This window comes from Acomys russatus, chromosome 20, assembly GCF_903995435.1.
Source record: "Acomys russatus chromosome 20, mAcoRus1.1, whole genome shotgun sequence".
NCBI lineage: Eukaryota > Metazoa > Chordata > Mammalia > Rodentia > Muridae > Acomys > Acomys russatus.
In genome coordinates, this window is record NC_067156.1 from 62,858,209 (window position 1) to 62,873,076 (window position 14,868).

Genomic DNA, 14,868 nt, shown 5'->3' on the forward strand with positions numbered 1-14,868 from the left:
CCTGGATTCACAAAGCTGAAGCACTTGGAGAGGCCCACAGACCACACGCCTCTCAAAACCTAATACGTCATTTAGTATGTCAATCTAAGTTTTCTTTTTCGGGCACATTCTAAGGTGGGTTTTTTTTTTTTTTCATTGCCTAAAACAGATGTGCAATACAGTCCTTCCAGAATCACACTTTCCCCCACCCATGAGATTTTGGCTTTTTTATACTAGCAAAAACCTCAGTCCCTGCTGCCCCAAGCCAGCCAATCCTGAGGCATATGCCAGATGCTTACTCCATGCTTAAAAATCGGTGGTGGGACTTGGGTGTCAATCTTTCAACTTTAGAGATCCGGATGTTCCAAGCCACATGGGCAAGAAAGACAGGATATCACTGACCATAATTTTAGTGATCTGGGAGAATCTAAAGACACTGGCTTAAATCCGGGCAGTGGTGACAAGAGGGGACTCCAAGGTCACATGGCCACAGTCTGGCATTTCTGGCAAGTAACCATGGAGTGGCACTGGAGACTCTTCAGGAAAGAGAGCCCCAGATCAGAGCGCTGATCAGGCCTGGCATGTTAGTGCATGCCTTTAATCCTAGCACTTGGGAAGCAAAGGTGGATCTCTGTGAGCTCAAGGCCAGGCTCTAAGAAATCTAGGGTATGTAGAGACACTCTGTCTCAAAAACAAACAAACAAAAAACAAAACAAAACAAAAACCAGAAAAAACAGAGGGTTAAGTTGTTGAGTTGATCAAGAATGCATCCCTTTACCTTCTGTTCTTCCCTCCGTTTCTTGATGGTAAATGATTTTCTACTGTGGGAAAAAAAAAATTGGGAGAAAGGGAAGAATTTATACTTAAGAGGGAACAAGCAAACTTTCACGTACATTTTCTTTCACTGCATTCTTACATTTTGTGCTTCAGCCTTCTGGACCACAGACAGCTAAATATTCAAATGAGAGGTGAAGGGGCTACCGAACAGAAGGAAGTCAGAGCATCTCAGGCATTGTGAACCACACGGAGAAAGGTACCCAGGCCTTGGTTAGTGAATGTGTCACAGACCCCACATGTGGGGACAAGACCCACAACAGGCTGGCTTTACAACGTGCCAGTTGTCCACTGAGTTTTCATGGACTTGCCACTGTTGTTCTGGGTCACACGGAGCTCGAGGATCTCATGAGTCTGACAGGAACATTTACTGAGTCAAATTCTGCCAAGTGACCTTTAGAACTAAGACACTGTATCCAATGTCACAGGAGAAGATGAGTGCCAAGCTGGATGAGGACAGGCCATCTAGAGGTCAGTCCCTGTCATAGATGGTACCTGTCTCTCTGTGTCAGAAGACAGTGCTCAGCTCACACAACCACCCAAGAGAACTGAGTTCTGAGCCCTTCACTGGATGAGAGCTCAGAGAACAGAAAATTAAAATTGCAGGCCTTGGCCCTGGCTATTTTTAATTGATGCTCCTCTCAGTTTCCTGGTCCCGACATGAAATGTTAAACTCTGTGGCTTAACAAGTGCCTTGTAAACAGGACAACGGTCTCCCTTGGTTTGTAATTACTTCCCCTACTTACTGACTTCTAAGTCAATGTTACTACAAAACCTGAGACCTTGGCTGTAGCTCCTCCCTCCAGCCAGCCTCCTTGACTGCTGACCTATATTGGGTCCTTGCATTGTATTGATCACCATCTGGATTGATGGCTTTCAAAAGCATTTCATTATCTATACATGAGCTATTAGCTTTACCAATACTCATTTCCATGTTATTTTCAAGACAGATAATAGGTCTTCCTAACAAGAAAGAGTCTTTTGTCATTTACTGTCTTCCAACAGCCCTTTCCATCACTGCAGAAGTTAATGCTGGTCTTCTGAAGAGCACCTGAGTACCCTGGGGCTCTGCTTTCATTACCCTAAAACGCATTCCTCAAACAAATGCCAACAAGAGTAGACAATGCCAAACATCCGGGCACTCATGTTTGAGTGGTCAGTTCTGGGTCTGAAGTAGGCTCCAGATCATTCTGGTCTACTCTTCCATCTAACCATGTACCTGGGAACACCTTTTGCTGGGGGAGGGATAGGCCGATCTGGTCACCAATTCTTGTTCCTCACGTCCCCACCTCCCTGAAAGTGGGGTTATAGATGTGGGCCACCGGAAACACCATCCTTAACAATGGGATAAAGCATCACTACTAGCACAAAGCTACTTACCTGCATCTGGTGCCTTCTTAACCATTTTGGGGTACTTCTGGAATTTTACAAAATAATAGCTCTCATATTCCATCAAAATAGTTTCCAGGTCAACGTTGTCACAAACTTCAAAGCGCCGTAATCCCAGCTTAGTCTCCTCCTCCAAAGCATTAGCTGCATCTATGTAGCTGGCAGTTTTACAGGAGAGAGAAGATTAAGTCTGAGTTTAAGGAATAAAAACAAAGAGGGTTTCAAAGGCAAAGAGACTCAACACAAAGAACAAGCAGGCTGTGAGCAGCACATGACAGAAAAACCAGTGTGTGAAGGGTTCTTCTAGAGTAAGGACCAATACATATGGCTTTGGGGGTTGTTTTTGATTTGGTTTTCTTGGATTTGCTTTTCTGGTTTGGCTTATTTAACACTGTTGAATGGGTTAGTTCTTTCTGGCTTTTGGTGATGTCAGTTTTCTGATGTCTTCAGGTTGGTTGTTTTAGGGATAAGGTTTCAGTACATAGCTCAAGGGTTCCAGGACTTGTGGTCCTCCTTTGCCAGTCTCCAAAGCAGAGACTGCAGACATGTGACTTAACCACACCATAAATATATCCAAACACTGTCATTTGCAGTGGTTCTTTGTGGAAGCTGCCGGCTTCTAGTGATATCTAGAGATGTTCCCACCATCCAAAAACAATTTCCAAAGTGCTTATAGTCAAATAAGGAAGTACTTAAGAAACTGCCTTTGGAGTGCCTTTCCTTGTTTTTAGCCAAATATGGATGCAGCTGCTGTTTTAGTTACTCTTTTGTTGCTGTGGATAATGTCATTTATTAGCACAGGCTCAGCAGTTATAACAAATAAACTACACTAAGGAGAGATGGGAAGGATAAGGGACTGGGTTGGGACTCAGATGCACCGTGCTTGCCTGGGATCCATCACCAGCATTGCAAATAATGATAATAATGATGATGATGATGATGATGATGATGATGAAGATGATGAAGAAGAAGATGATGATATAGGAACAGGTGAGGAGAAAGAGTATATAAGGATTCACTATACTTTCTGCTCATTGCCCTGTAATATGAAACTATTCTAAAAGTAAAGTGCAGTCACTGCTTTTGGAGGGTCGGAGAGCAGAGGCATCATTGTGTACGCGGGTGATAACATACCCTTCTTGTGTTAAGTAATGCAAAATCAAAATGAGGAGGTTTTTTCGCCGTGCTTCTGTTCTCATCTCGTACTGTGAACAAAGAGGAAAATTTAGAAGGGCCCACAAGATGCAGCAGTGCTTTATAGCATAGCAATAAAGGCTTACAGGGAAAGGCGAGCTGTCAAAAACAAGCAGCCTGTCTTAGAGGCTGGCCAGCCTCTGTGGTCTCAGAGGATGCATAAAGTTGTTTTCTACAGTCTGTTTCTCCTTCAGTCCAGCTCCTAGCTCCTCATCAGTAAGTTTGAGAGACACTGACCTGAATGTGACTAACTGCATGTGACAAGTTACTGGCAAGCTAGCTAGCCTATTAGTCTCACACACACACACACACACACACACACACACACACACACACACTATACACACACACACTCATTGGAGTGCCTTTCCTTGTTTTTAGCCAATATATATAATAATATATATATTAACATGGTCACAAAGTAACTTGTGGGGACTGGAGAAATGGCTCTTCCAGAGGACCAGTGTTTGATTTCGAGCACCTATATGACAGCTCACGAACTCTAATCCCAGAAGATCCAATGCCCTCTTCTGGCCTCCAGGGGTACTGCATGAACACAAGGAAACAAAACACCCATACAAACTAAACAATAAGATAATTTCTTCCTCCTCCTACTCATCTTCTTCTTCTTCCTCTTCCTCCTCATCTCCCCTCTTCCTCTCCCTCCTCCTCTCACTCTTCTTCTTCCTCTTCTTCATCTTCTTTTGGTTTTTTAAAGATCGGGTTTCTCTGTGAAACCTTGGCTGTTCTGGACTCACTTTGTAGACCAGGCTAGACTTGAACTCACAGCGATCTGTCTGCCTCTGCTTCCCTGAGTGGGATTACAGGCGTGTGCCACCATGCCCAGCTCAATAAGATAATTTCTAAAGACAGCCTCCACTCCTACTGTTAGGAGTCCCACAAGAACACTAAGCCACGCAACTGTAACGTATATGCAGAGGACCTACAGGCTGTCTCCGACTCTTTTGCCTGCTTTTGAGAGCCTCTTCTCCTCTTACTGGGTTGCCTTGTCCAGCCTTGATCTGAGAACGTGTGCCTGGTCTTATTTGGTTGATACCCCTGGGAGGCCTGCTCTTTTCTGAATGGAAGTGAAGGAGTATGGATCTGGCGGAGAAGGGAGGAGGGGAAGAGGCACTAGGAGGGCAGGAAGGGGAGGGGAAGAGGCACTAGGAGGGCAGGAAGGGGAGGGGAAAAGGCACTAGGAGGGCAGGAAGGGGAGGGGAAGAGGCATTAGGAGGGCAGAAAGGGGAGGGGAAAAGGCACTAGGAGGGCAGGAAGGGGAGGATACTGCAGTCCGGATGTAATACATGAGGAAAGAAAAACTAATTTTTAAAACTGTGATCGGCAAAAAAAGATAATTTGTAAAAATAAAATAAATTGCTGGGCACAATGGCACATGTCTATAATCCCAGCACTCAGGGAGGCAGAAGCAGGAAGATCTCTGTGAGTTCAAGGCCAGTCTGGTCTACATAGTGAGTCCAAGACAGCCAAAGCTACACAGAGAAACCGTGTCTCAAAAAACAAACAAAAATAATAATAAAATAAAATAAAATTGTGATCTAGAAATCATCTGTGCAACACATGTTCACATGGTAATATATCTTTAATTCAGGGTCCTTCCCCGTTCCTAGACCAACTCAAAGATGGCTTCCCCTAAGCCATTTAGAGGTGACCATACATCAAGTACTCAGACTGGCACAAAGAGGAGCAGGGCCAGTAAAGGGAAATTGCAGCATAATAAAGTCATCATCCAAGCTGGATGTATTTGTGCCATTATTTGCAGTGCTAATGCGCATATTTAATACTCTGGAATTTCAAATTCTCTAAATAGCTATATCTGATAGTGCTTCTCCTCATTGAAAATAACTAGCCTTATCTAAAGAGACTAAAGGTAAGAAGTAGAGGGCTTTAAATGGGCTCACTGTAGTCCAAATTATGTCATAAAATCTGTGTTCACAGGCTGGTGATGTAGCTCAGTTAGCAGGGTCTTTAGCATGCACAGCTGTGGACCCAACCCCAGTACTGCCTTAAACTTCAAACTGGATGAGATGGTACATGCCTGTAATCCCTGTAGTAGAAAGGCGGACACAGGAGGGTCATAAGTTCAAAGTCATACTCAGCTACATGGGGAGCTTCAGGCTAATCTGGGCTGTAGGAAACCCTGTCTCAAAAAGCAAATTTACAGCCGGGAACAGTGACACACACCTATAATTCCAGCACTTAGAAGGCAGAGGCAGGAGGGTCACTGTAAGTTTGAGGCCAGCCTCTTATACAAACTGAGTCCAGAACAGCTAGGGCTACAAGAGAAACCCTGTCTTGAAAAGCCAAAAGCCAAAACTAACAAACAAAAAAAATTAAACTTACATACAAACACTCATGACATGTGATGTTCATGGTTTTCTAAAAACTAATGCTGTTATAAAATAAAAAGGTATGAAGAATTAATTATTCAAAATGCAATACTACTTTTTTCCTTTCTCTTTCTTGAGCACATAGCCAAGAGTAGACTCAAACTTGCTATGTACTTGAGGATGACTTGGAACTCTGATCCTCCTGCCTCCAATTCTCAAGCGCAAGAATTACAGGCTTGGGCCACCATGCCCATCCACTTTTTTTTCCCCCTTTAAGTTACTTTCTATTGTAGTAAAACATATACACATGTCCAGCTAAGAGGCGTTGAATACATTCACACCCCTGCACCTTCCATCTTCAGAGCCCTTTCATGTGCCTCAATTCAAACAATGTACTCAGTCATTGGCAGTTCCCTGTCCCTTTTCCCCCCATCTACTTTCTCTTTCTATGCCCTTGCCTATCCTGAGTCCATCACACAAACAGAATTGCACAATATTTGTCCTTTTGTGTTTGGTAAATTTTATTTAGTACAAGGCCTTCAAGGTTCACCCACATTGTAGTATGTGCAAAACTTTCCTTCCCTCTAAAACTGCAAACACAAGCTAGTGAGATGGCTCAGTAGGTACACCAAACCTGACAACCCCGGTTTAAAGCCTTGGTCCCTTTGGTGGGAGGAAAAACTGCCCCCTCTCGATCTCCACAACATATGTTCATACATGCACATAAATGCACACATGTATATGCACACACAATAAGTACAACTTTTAAAAATTACTATTTTTATGTGTATGGGTCTTTTGCCTGCATGTATAGCTGTATAACACATGCATGCTATGCCTGCGGAGACCAGAAGAGGGCACAGGATCTCCTAAGACTGGAGTTACAGACATAAACTGCCAGGTGGGTACTGAATTTCAAATCCTGGATCTCTGGAAGAGCAGCCAGTGCTCTGAACCACTGAACCATCTCTCCAGCCATTACCTTTTAAAATTTGAAAATAATACACTATTGCAAAATTTTAAATAGTTTTTTAACAAGGGTTGGAGAGATGGCTTAGCAATTAAGAGCACTGGCTTCTTCTCTTTTGGAGGTCCTGAGTCCAATTCCCAGCAACCATACAGTGGCTTACAACCATCTATAATGTGATCTGATGCCCTCTTCTGGTCTGCAGGTGTACATACAGATAAAGCACTCATGAATAAAAATAGAGTTTTTTTTTTTTGTTTGTTTGTTTGTTTGTTTGTTAAGACAGGGTTTTTCTATGTAACCTTGGCTGTCCTGGACTCACTCACTTTATAGACCAGGCTGGTCTCAAACTCACAGTGATCTGCCTGCCTCTGACTTCCGAATGCTGGGATTAAAGGCATATGACACCATGCCTGGCCTTAAAGAAATATTTTTAAATAGTTTTTCTTTTTTTTTAACCTTACAAAATAGTATTATACCAAATTCTGCTACTTTAACCCCAAACTCACTTTCTATAAGGGGAAATCAACTATTTTAGCTAACCTAGTATCCTGTCCCATGTCTCTAATTTATACATCAGGTTCATGAAATATGACCGCCCTGTTAAGCAAGATGAGAATTAAGCCTATCACACCCTTGCAGTCCCTCCCCCGACAGTTACATCAGTGATTGTATTATTAGGACCAGGAAAATACTGTTCACGGCTGAGCCACACGTCACCATGGCTATTGTTCTTTGACAATTGTTCTTTCTTTCTCCTTTTTAAAAGATTTATTTATTATTTACATAGTATTCTGCCCGCATATGCACCTGCAGGCCAGAAGAGAACACCAGATCTCATTACAGATGGTTGTGAATCACCATGTGGTTTGCTGGGGATTGAACTCAAGACCTTTGGAAGATCAGACAGTGCTCTTAACCCCTGAGCCATCTCTGCAGCCCTTGTTTTTCTTTCTTGTAATTAATAGTTATTGTTCATTTTATTAGGTTACTTTTCAAAATACTTATTCCTTATTGTGGTGGTTTGAATGAGAATGGCTCCCATAGGCTCATATGTTTAAATACTTGGTCCCCAGTTGGTGGGACTGTTTGGTAAGGATTAGGAGGTGTGGCCCTGTTGGAGGAGGCGGGTCACTGGGTGTAGGGTGGGCAGGCTCTGAGACCTGAGCTCTCCACTACTGCTCCAGGGCCTGCTGCCTGCTGCCTCAGCTCTGCCATCAGGAACTCTTAACCACCAGAAACTGTACACCCTGAATAAACTCTCCTATGAGTTGCCTTGGTCATGATGTCTTATTGCAGCAACAGAAAAGTAATGTAATACAATTATCAAATACCCAGACATGTCGCATCACTTTCCTCACCATGGGACACATCAGGTAGTATGTCTACTACAGTCCTCCATGGCTTCCCTCCAGGAACATCTGAGGCAGTCAAGCAGAGGGACGGCTTAGAACCTAGAGCTCCACTTGGCTTGGGTTATACCTACGCTCCTATCCTGACAGTGCCCCCCCGCCATCTAGGACCTCCCTTGCATCAAGCTGCGCGTACCCCCTGCTCCCAACAACGCAACAGGTCACTCTCTTTTAGCAACGCCTTGATGAAGCCCCTTTTGTTGCAAAATACATACTGCAATACACCCGGGAACTACGGACAATGGACCTACCTAGGCTTAACGGGTTTTAGGTCTTTATACATTAAAAGGAACTGTGTCCCCTGAGTGAACATTGGGAAGCTCCCCTTTGTTTACCGTCGTATGCCTGTGCTCAGCTGGTATATATATGGTTAAAATCAGAGACACCACTAGAAAGGACATGTGTGGTGGGGAAAGGCTTACATAATAGTTCAAGCCTGTCAATCAAAGCAGAGAACCACCCACACTGAATCCCTTAGCAACCGACTCCTCCTCCTGGACCCCATGAAAGGGGGAACATCAAAGGCTGCCGGTCTTGGGCACCCTAGCTCAAGGATGCTGCTGGCTCTCTGCAGTGAGTCCTGTCCTTTCTCGTTACATAAAACGTCCTGTTGTTTGCTATGTGTGTGTTATGTGTGTGCAGATCTTTGGATACCACACTTCCGTCTTCACTCTGCTTTAGGTTGGCGCTTATACTGCGACTGCCCTTGGAAACTTTCCTTCCTCGGGTCAGTTGCTTGTCTTGTCGCTATGACAAAATACTTGATGGCAGGAGCTTAAGGGAAGAACGGCTTATTCTGTTTATAGCTCCAGGGCCTACTTCACAGTAGGGAAGGTAGGGCAGCAGGAGCTGGACGCAGCTGATGGCGCTGTGCCCCCAGTCAGGAAGCGGAAGCCATGAGTGCCTAGCTTGCGCTCCCTTTTACACAGTCTAGGACCCCACATGCACAAGGGCTTCCCACCTTGGATAACCTAATCTAGACAGGCCTTCGTATACATGTCCAGGGGCTTGTCTCTCCAATGACCCTAAGTCTTTTGTAAAAGATGTATTTTTATTATTATATTATATATTGTATAATATATATTATAATAAAAGATGTATTATTATTCTTAAGTATGTCTACTATTCTTAAGTATGTCCATGTATGGGTGTGTGCACCTGAGTGCAGGTGGCGGCAGAGGCCAGAGATATCAGATCTTCTAGAGCTGAAGTTATATGTGGTTGTGAGACCTGTCTGACCTGGAAAGCACTGTGGCTCTTAAACCCTGAGCATCTCTCAAGCCTTCCTTGGTGATTCCAGACCCTGTCAAGTCGACTCTGCTAACTTAGCCTTCCTCCTGTTTCATTGCTCATTTCATATTTCAATATCACAGATTTTTTTTTCTCAGTAAAGAAGCATAGGCGGTAAACAGTTGTAAACCAACTTAATCGTTGATCTATAGGCCCAGCAGGCTACCCACGGCAGGTGGGCCTGGCTGAATTAGAAAGGTAACTGTGCTCGATGTTTTATGTCAACTTGCCACAAGCCAAAGTCATCTGAGAAGAGGGAATCTCAATTAATATGTCTCCATAAGATCAGGATATACACAAGCCTGTAGGCCATTTTCTTAATTAGTGATTGATGGGGGATGACCCCGCCCATTGTAGGTGGTTCCATCCTTGGGATGGTAGTACTGGGTTCTATAAGAAAGCAGTCCCAGCTGGCCGCGGTGGTGCACGCCTTTAATCCCAGCACTCGGGAGGCAGAGGCAGGTGGATTGCTGTCGAGGTCAGCCTGGTCTGCAAAGCGAGTCCGGGACAGGCAGGGCTATACAGAGAGACACTGTCTCGAAAAACCAAAAAAAAAAAAAAAAAAAAAAAAGGAAAGAAAGCAGTCCCAGCTGGGCGTGGTGGCGCACGCCTTTAATCCCAGCACTCGGGAGGCAGAGGCAGGTGGATTGCTGTCGAGGTCAGCCTGGTCTGCAAAGCGAGTCCGGGACAGGCAGGGCTATACAGAGAGACACTGTCTCGAAAAACAAAAAAAAAAAAAAAAAAAAAGGAAAGAAAGCAGTCCCAGCTGGGCGTGGTGGCGCACGCCTTTAATCCCAGCACTCGGGAGGCAGAGGCAGGTGGATTGCTGTCGAGGCCAGCCTGGTCTGCAAAGCGAGTCCGGGACAGGCAGGGCTATACAGAGAGACACTGTCTCGAAAAACCAAAAAAAAAAAAAAAAAAAAAAAAAAACCAAAAAAAAAAGGAAAGAAAGCAGTCCAAGCCAGGTGTGGTGATGCATGCCTTTAATCCCAGCACTTCAGAGGCAGAGGCAGGCGGATCTTTGTGAGTTCTAGGCCAGCCTGGTCTACAAAGTGAGCCCAGGACAGCCGGGGCTACACAGAGAAACCCTGTCTTGAAAAATCAACAACAAAAAATTCAAAAAGAAAGCATCTCAGCAAGCCATGGGGAGCAAGTCAGTAAACAGTTCCTGGCTTCAGGTTCCTGCCCCGTTTGAGTTCCTGTTCTGGCTTCCTTCAGTGATGGACTACAATGTAGAAGTGGAAGCGAAATAAACCCTTTCCTTCACATCTTGCTTTTGGTCATGGTGTTTACCACAGCAACAGAAACCAAACTGGAAAAGAATTGGTATTAGGATAAGTAGGGTGCTGCTGCGGTAGCCCTGGCCATGCGGCTTTTATACCCTGTGCTTTGTTGTGGGTGGCAAGTGGAAGATTTGGGAACGTTAAACTGGAAAAGCTAGTTAGTGCTCACAGCTTGATGGGCTGTTTCAGGAGCTTGGGAGATAAGACAATGAGGAGGAGGGGGAGGAGGAGAATCAAAGACACTATTGGACCATCCAAGGGACACATTTGAAAGACGAAAGCATGGAAGCAAAGCCTTCTGTGTTCTATTGTGACGATGATACTCGTCAGCTGGGGCCGCTCCTGGGCTGGTGGTCCTGGGCTGTATGAGAAAGCAGGCTGAAAGCAAGCCAGTCAGCAGCACCCCTCCAGTAATCCTGCTTCAGTTCCTGTCTGGGATGGAGCCCTAATTCCCTCAGTGATGGACTGAGACCCAGAAATGTAAGCCAAATGATTTCTTCCCTCACCCAAGTCGCTTTTAGTCAGAATGTTTTAGCACGTCAACAAAAGAACGTCACCAGAATACCCCTCCAAATCTACCGATTCCAGAGTGGTTTTTCTCAATGGGAGTTACTTAGATCAAATTTCCAACTAAGAACTTAAAAAAACAATAAATACGTTCAAATGAAGAAGGATGTGAATAAATTGCAGAATAAATTCCAAGAGAGCACAAGCAGCTGGCTGAAATAAGGGTGTCAATGTGGGATATGAAGACAGACTTCAACAATGATACACAAATATTGAAGAAAATTCAAATTGAAATAATAATGGGGAGAAATTTTCAGTAAGATGAATAAAAAGCTTAATAAGATGAATGGAAAAATCTCACCAACAGAATAAATCTTGAGGAGGACAGACAAGATGGAGGAATTAGTACACACAATCAGAAGCAATGATTTTTGTTGTTGTTGCTGCTGCTGTTTTGAGACAGAGTCTCTCTGTGTAGTCTTAGCTTTCCTAGACCTCGATATGTAGACCAGGCTAGCCTTGTACTCAGAGATCTGCATGCCTCTGCCTACCATGTCCTTGGATTAAAGGAATACACCACCATACCTGGTCTTTTTTTAAACATATGAACAGAACAGGCAAGATCTTTGAGACACCATAAAAAGATAAAATCTACAAATTATGAGCACAGAAGATGGGCAACTTCATGTCAAAGGCATAGAAAATATTTTTAATAAAACCAGAGCAGAACATTTCCAAGTCTTGGGAAAGACCCCTCCAATACAAGGTACAAAACCCTAACTAAATGGGATCAGAAAAGAAACTCCCCACATCTTATCACGGTTAAAACTGTAAATGTACAGAAAAGAAAGTATACTGCAATATGCAAAATGAAAACACCGACTCCTGTATAAAGGCAGGCCTATCAGAGTAACAGCAGATTTCACCACATAACTTTAAAAGCTAGAAGGGCAAAGAATGATACATTTCAAATCCTGAAAACCAGAGTTACCAACCCAGAGTGCTGAGCCTGACTGCCGACTGCCATAGCTGATAGAAAATCAAGCCAGCACCTGGAGGAGCAGGAAGAAGATCGACTTCACATCCAAGACACAAGTCAGACTATTTCTAAGCCTGTGGAGACTCTTTAAACATTGAGCCACCAACCCAGGAAAATATATTCGATCAGGATGAACAAAGAAGGTGAAAACTCTAATTCAAACAACAAAAACAAACCCTAAATCTTGCGATGGAGGGAACTCCAGTTCCTCAGTTGATCTGAAGAGTTTACTTTCTCAGAAAGCCTGGCATGATGGCACATGCCTACAATCCCCTGGGGTAGAAGCAGGGGGATACCAAGATGAAAAGTTACGCACTGCTTCACAATGAGATCCTGTCTCAAAAAAGAAAGGGGTGGGGGTAGCCTATCAGAGAGACATGTACAGTTTTTATTGCGTTCCTGGTAGCCATTCCAACGCTACCCAAAAATATTTCCTTTTGTTTGTTTCTCATTTACTAAAGTCACGGTTCCACAGTTCTATTCTCTGTTGCAGAAGGTAAAAATTACAGAATATCCTTGAGTTTAGTTGGGTAAAATTCTATTTGAGATTGGGGCCACTTTAAAAATGGCTTCCAGCTGGGCATGGTGGTGCACACCTGAAATTCCAGCACTCAGAAGGCAGAGGCAAGTGGATTGCTGTGAGTTCAAGGCCAGCCTGGTCTACAAAGTGAGTCCAAGACAACAAGGCTACACAGAGAAACCCTGTCTTGAAAAACAAAAACAAAATGGCTTCCAAAGGACTTGATATATAGCTCAATGGTAAAATACAAGAGGCTTCCAGTACCAGGAAGAGGAGATGGCGCTTCTGTATTACAGATACTGTGAAGCAGCTTATAATTGGGGGTCACTGACTTTAAAATAAAGTAACTTTTACTTTAAGACAATATATTTCCCAGCCTCCCAGCACTCAGGAGGCAGAGGCAGGCAGATTGCTATGAGTTCGAGGCCAGCCTGGTCTACAAAGCCAGTCCAGGACAGCCAAGATAACATAGAGAAACTCTGTCTTGAAAAACCAAAAATGAACAACAACGACGATAATGACAACAATACTCTAAGACAATATAGATAGAAATTCGCCAGTTAGTACAGTGGAAAGGAGATAGAGAAAAAAACTAATGGGAAATAGCTAAGATGAGCTTCTGTGCAACACAAATGTGGTTGTTCTGGTTTCATATCTGTTGCTGTGATAAATACCCTGAAAAAAGCAGCTTAGGAAAGAGTGCTTTTGGCTTCCATTTCCAGGTTAAAGTTCATCACAGCATAGAAGTCACAGCAGCAGGAACTTGAAGCAGGTGGTCACCAGCCATAGCAGAGGATGGAAAGGAAAACATGCAAGTGCACTGTTTGTTTGCCTGCCCAGCTAGCTTTCTTCCTCCTTATGTGGTCCAGGGCCTCCTGCCTAGGGCATAGTACTGGGTTCTCACACACCAGGCAAAGCAGTCTCTAAGAGACATACCCACAAGTCAATCTGATCAAACAATTCCTTGATTTAGGTGCTTCCGAGGCGATTCCAGGGTGTGCCAAGCTAACCGGGCACGATGGTATCACAGAATTGTCTGTGGGTTTTTCTTTTGTTTTGTTTTTTATTTTTCGAGACAGGGTTTCTGTGTGTAGCCTTGACTGTCCTGGACTCCCTTTGTAGATGAGGCTGGCCTTGAACTCACAGTGATCCACCTGCCTCTGCCTCCCGAGTGCTGGGATTAAAGGCGTGCGCCACCACCACCTGGCTGTTTGTGGGTTTTGAATAGAATGTCGTTTACTCTTTGACAATTTTATACCTGCCAACCCCTTACCTTGATCATCTGAGCCCCATTTGGATTTGTTGTTATTGATGTTGTTTGTTTTGCTTCTGTTTTACTGGTTGAGATGGGCTTTCCCTCTGTATCCCAGGCTAGCCTGGAACTTGTTCTCTATCTCAGGCTGGCCTTGAACTCCCAATCCTCCTGCCTTTGCCACCATGCCTGACTCACGACGTTTAAGTTAACGGTGTGAAGTCTGCCACATCTACAGCATCGTTCTGTTCATGCCCTTCGAATTAGCATGGAAAACCGTCTTCTGAATTAAAACCTAGGAGTGAGCGACCAACAAACGGTCAATTGAAAGAATGAGAGTGTGCCCCAGAAATGGACACAATCAGATGCTCAATTAATTTCTGTCTACCACTGAAAAGAAGGCCAGGAGTGAAGATCTAATCTGGGGGTCTTGTTTGTCTGTCGCAGTGATCTGGTTACTTACGTCTTCCTTCATGTCCTTTGTGGGCCATTGTGCCACAAAAACGCCTCCATTATCAGATTCAAAATTGAATCCTATGATACTGTAGCCCGGGGAAAAGGAAGCACTGACTATAATTCCCAGCTTCAGACTGCAAAGACAGTTAGGAAACGCTGCTGCATGTGTTTCACGGGCAGCATTAGTGCTTTCAATTTCCTTTTACGGGTGCAGTGGAGATTAACTTGCATGAGCTCACTTCATTTCTGTACAAGATCTAAATCTTGCACTGAGATTTCTACCTCAAAAACAAGGTGAAGAAGGACACATCTCATTTCAACTCCTTTTTATTATAGTTCGAGTCCACAGTCCTCACATCTGATATTCACTTCAAAGCTTGAGTACATGTGCCCAT

At 44.0% G+C, this 14,868-nt stretch overlaps 1 protein-coding gene across 1 annotated transcript in view; it reads right to left on the minus strand.

Moving 5' to 3' along the window:
- Positions 1-14,868, minus strand: part of Katnal2 (katanin catalytic subunit A1 like 2) — a 74,377-nt gene that overhangs the window by 38,443 nt on the left and 21,066 nt on the right. Inside the window, exons 2-4 of the mRNA XM_051163689.1 lie at positions 3,337-3,407; positions 2,194-2,360; positions 758-800 (exon numbers count right to left, since the gene is read on the minus strand). Of these exons, the coding sequence (XP_051019646.1) occupies positions 758-800; positions 2,194-2,360; positions 3,337-3,407 (281 nt within the window). The remainder of the gene's footprint in view (positions 1-757; positions 801-2,193; positions 2,361-3,336; positions 3,408-14,868) is intronic.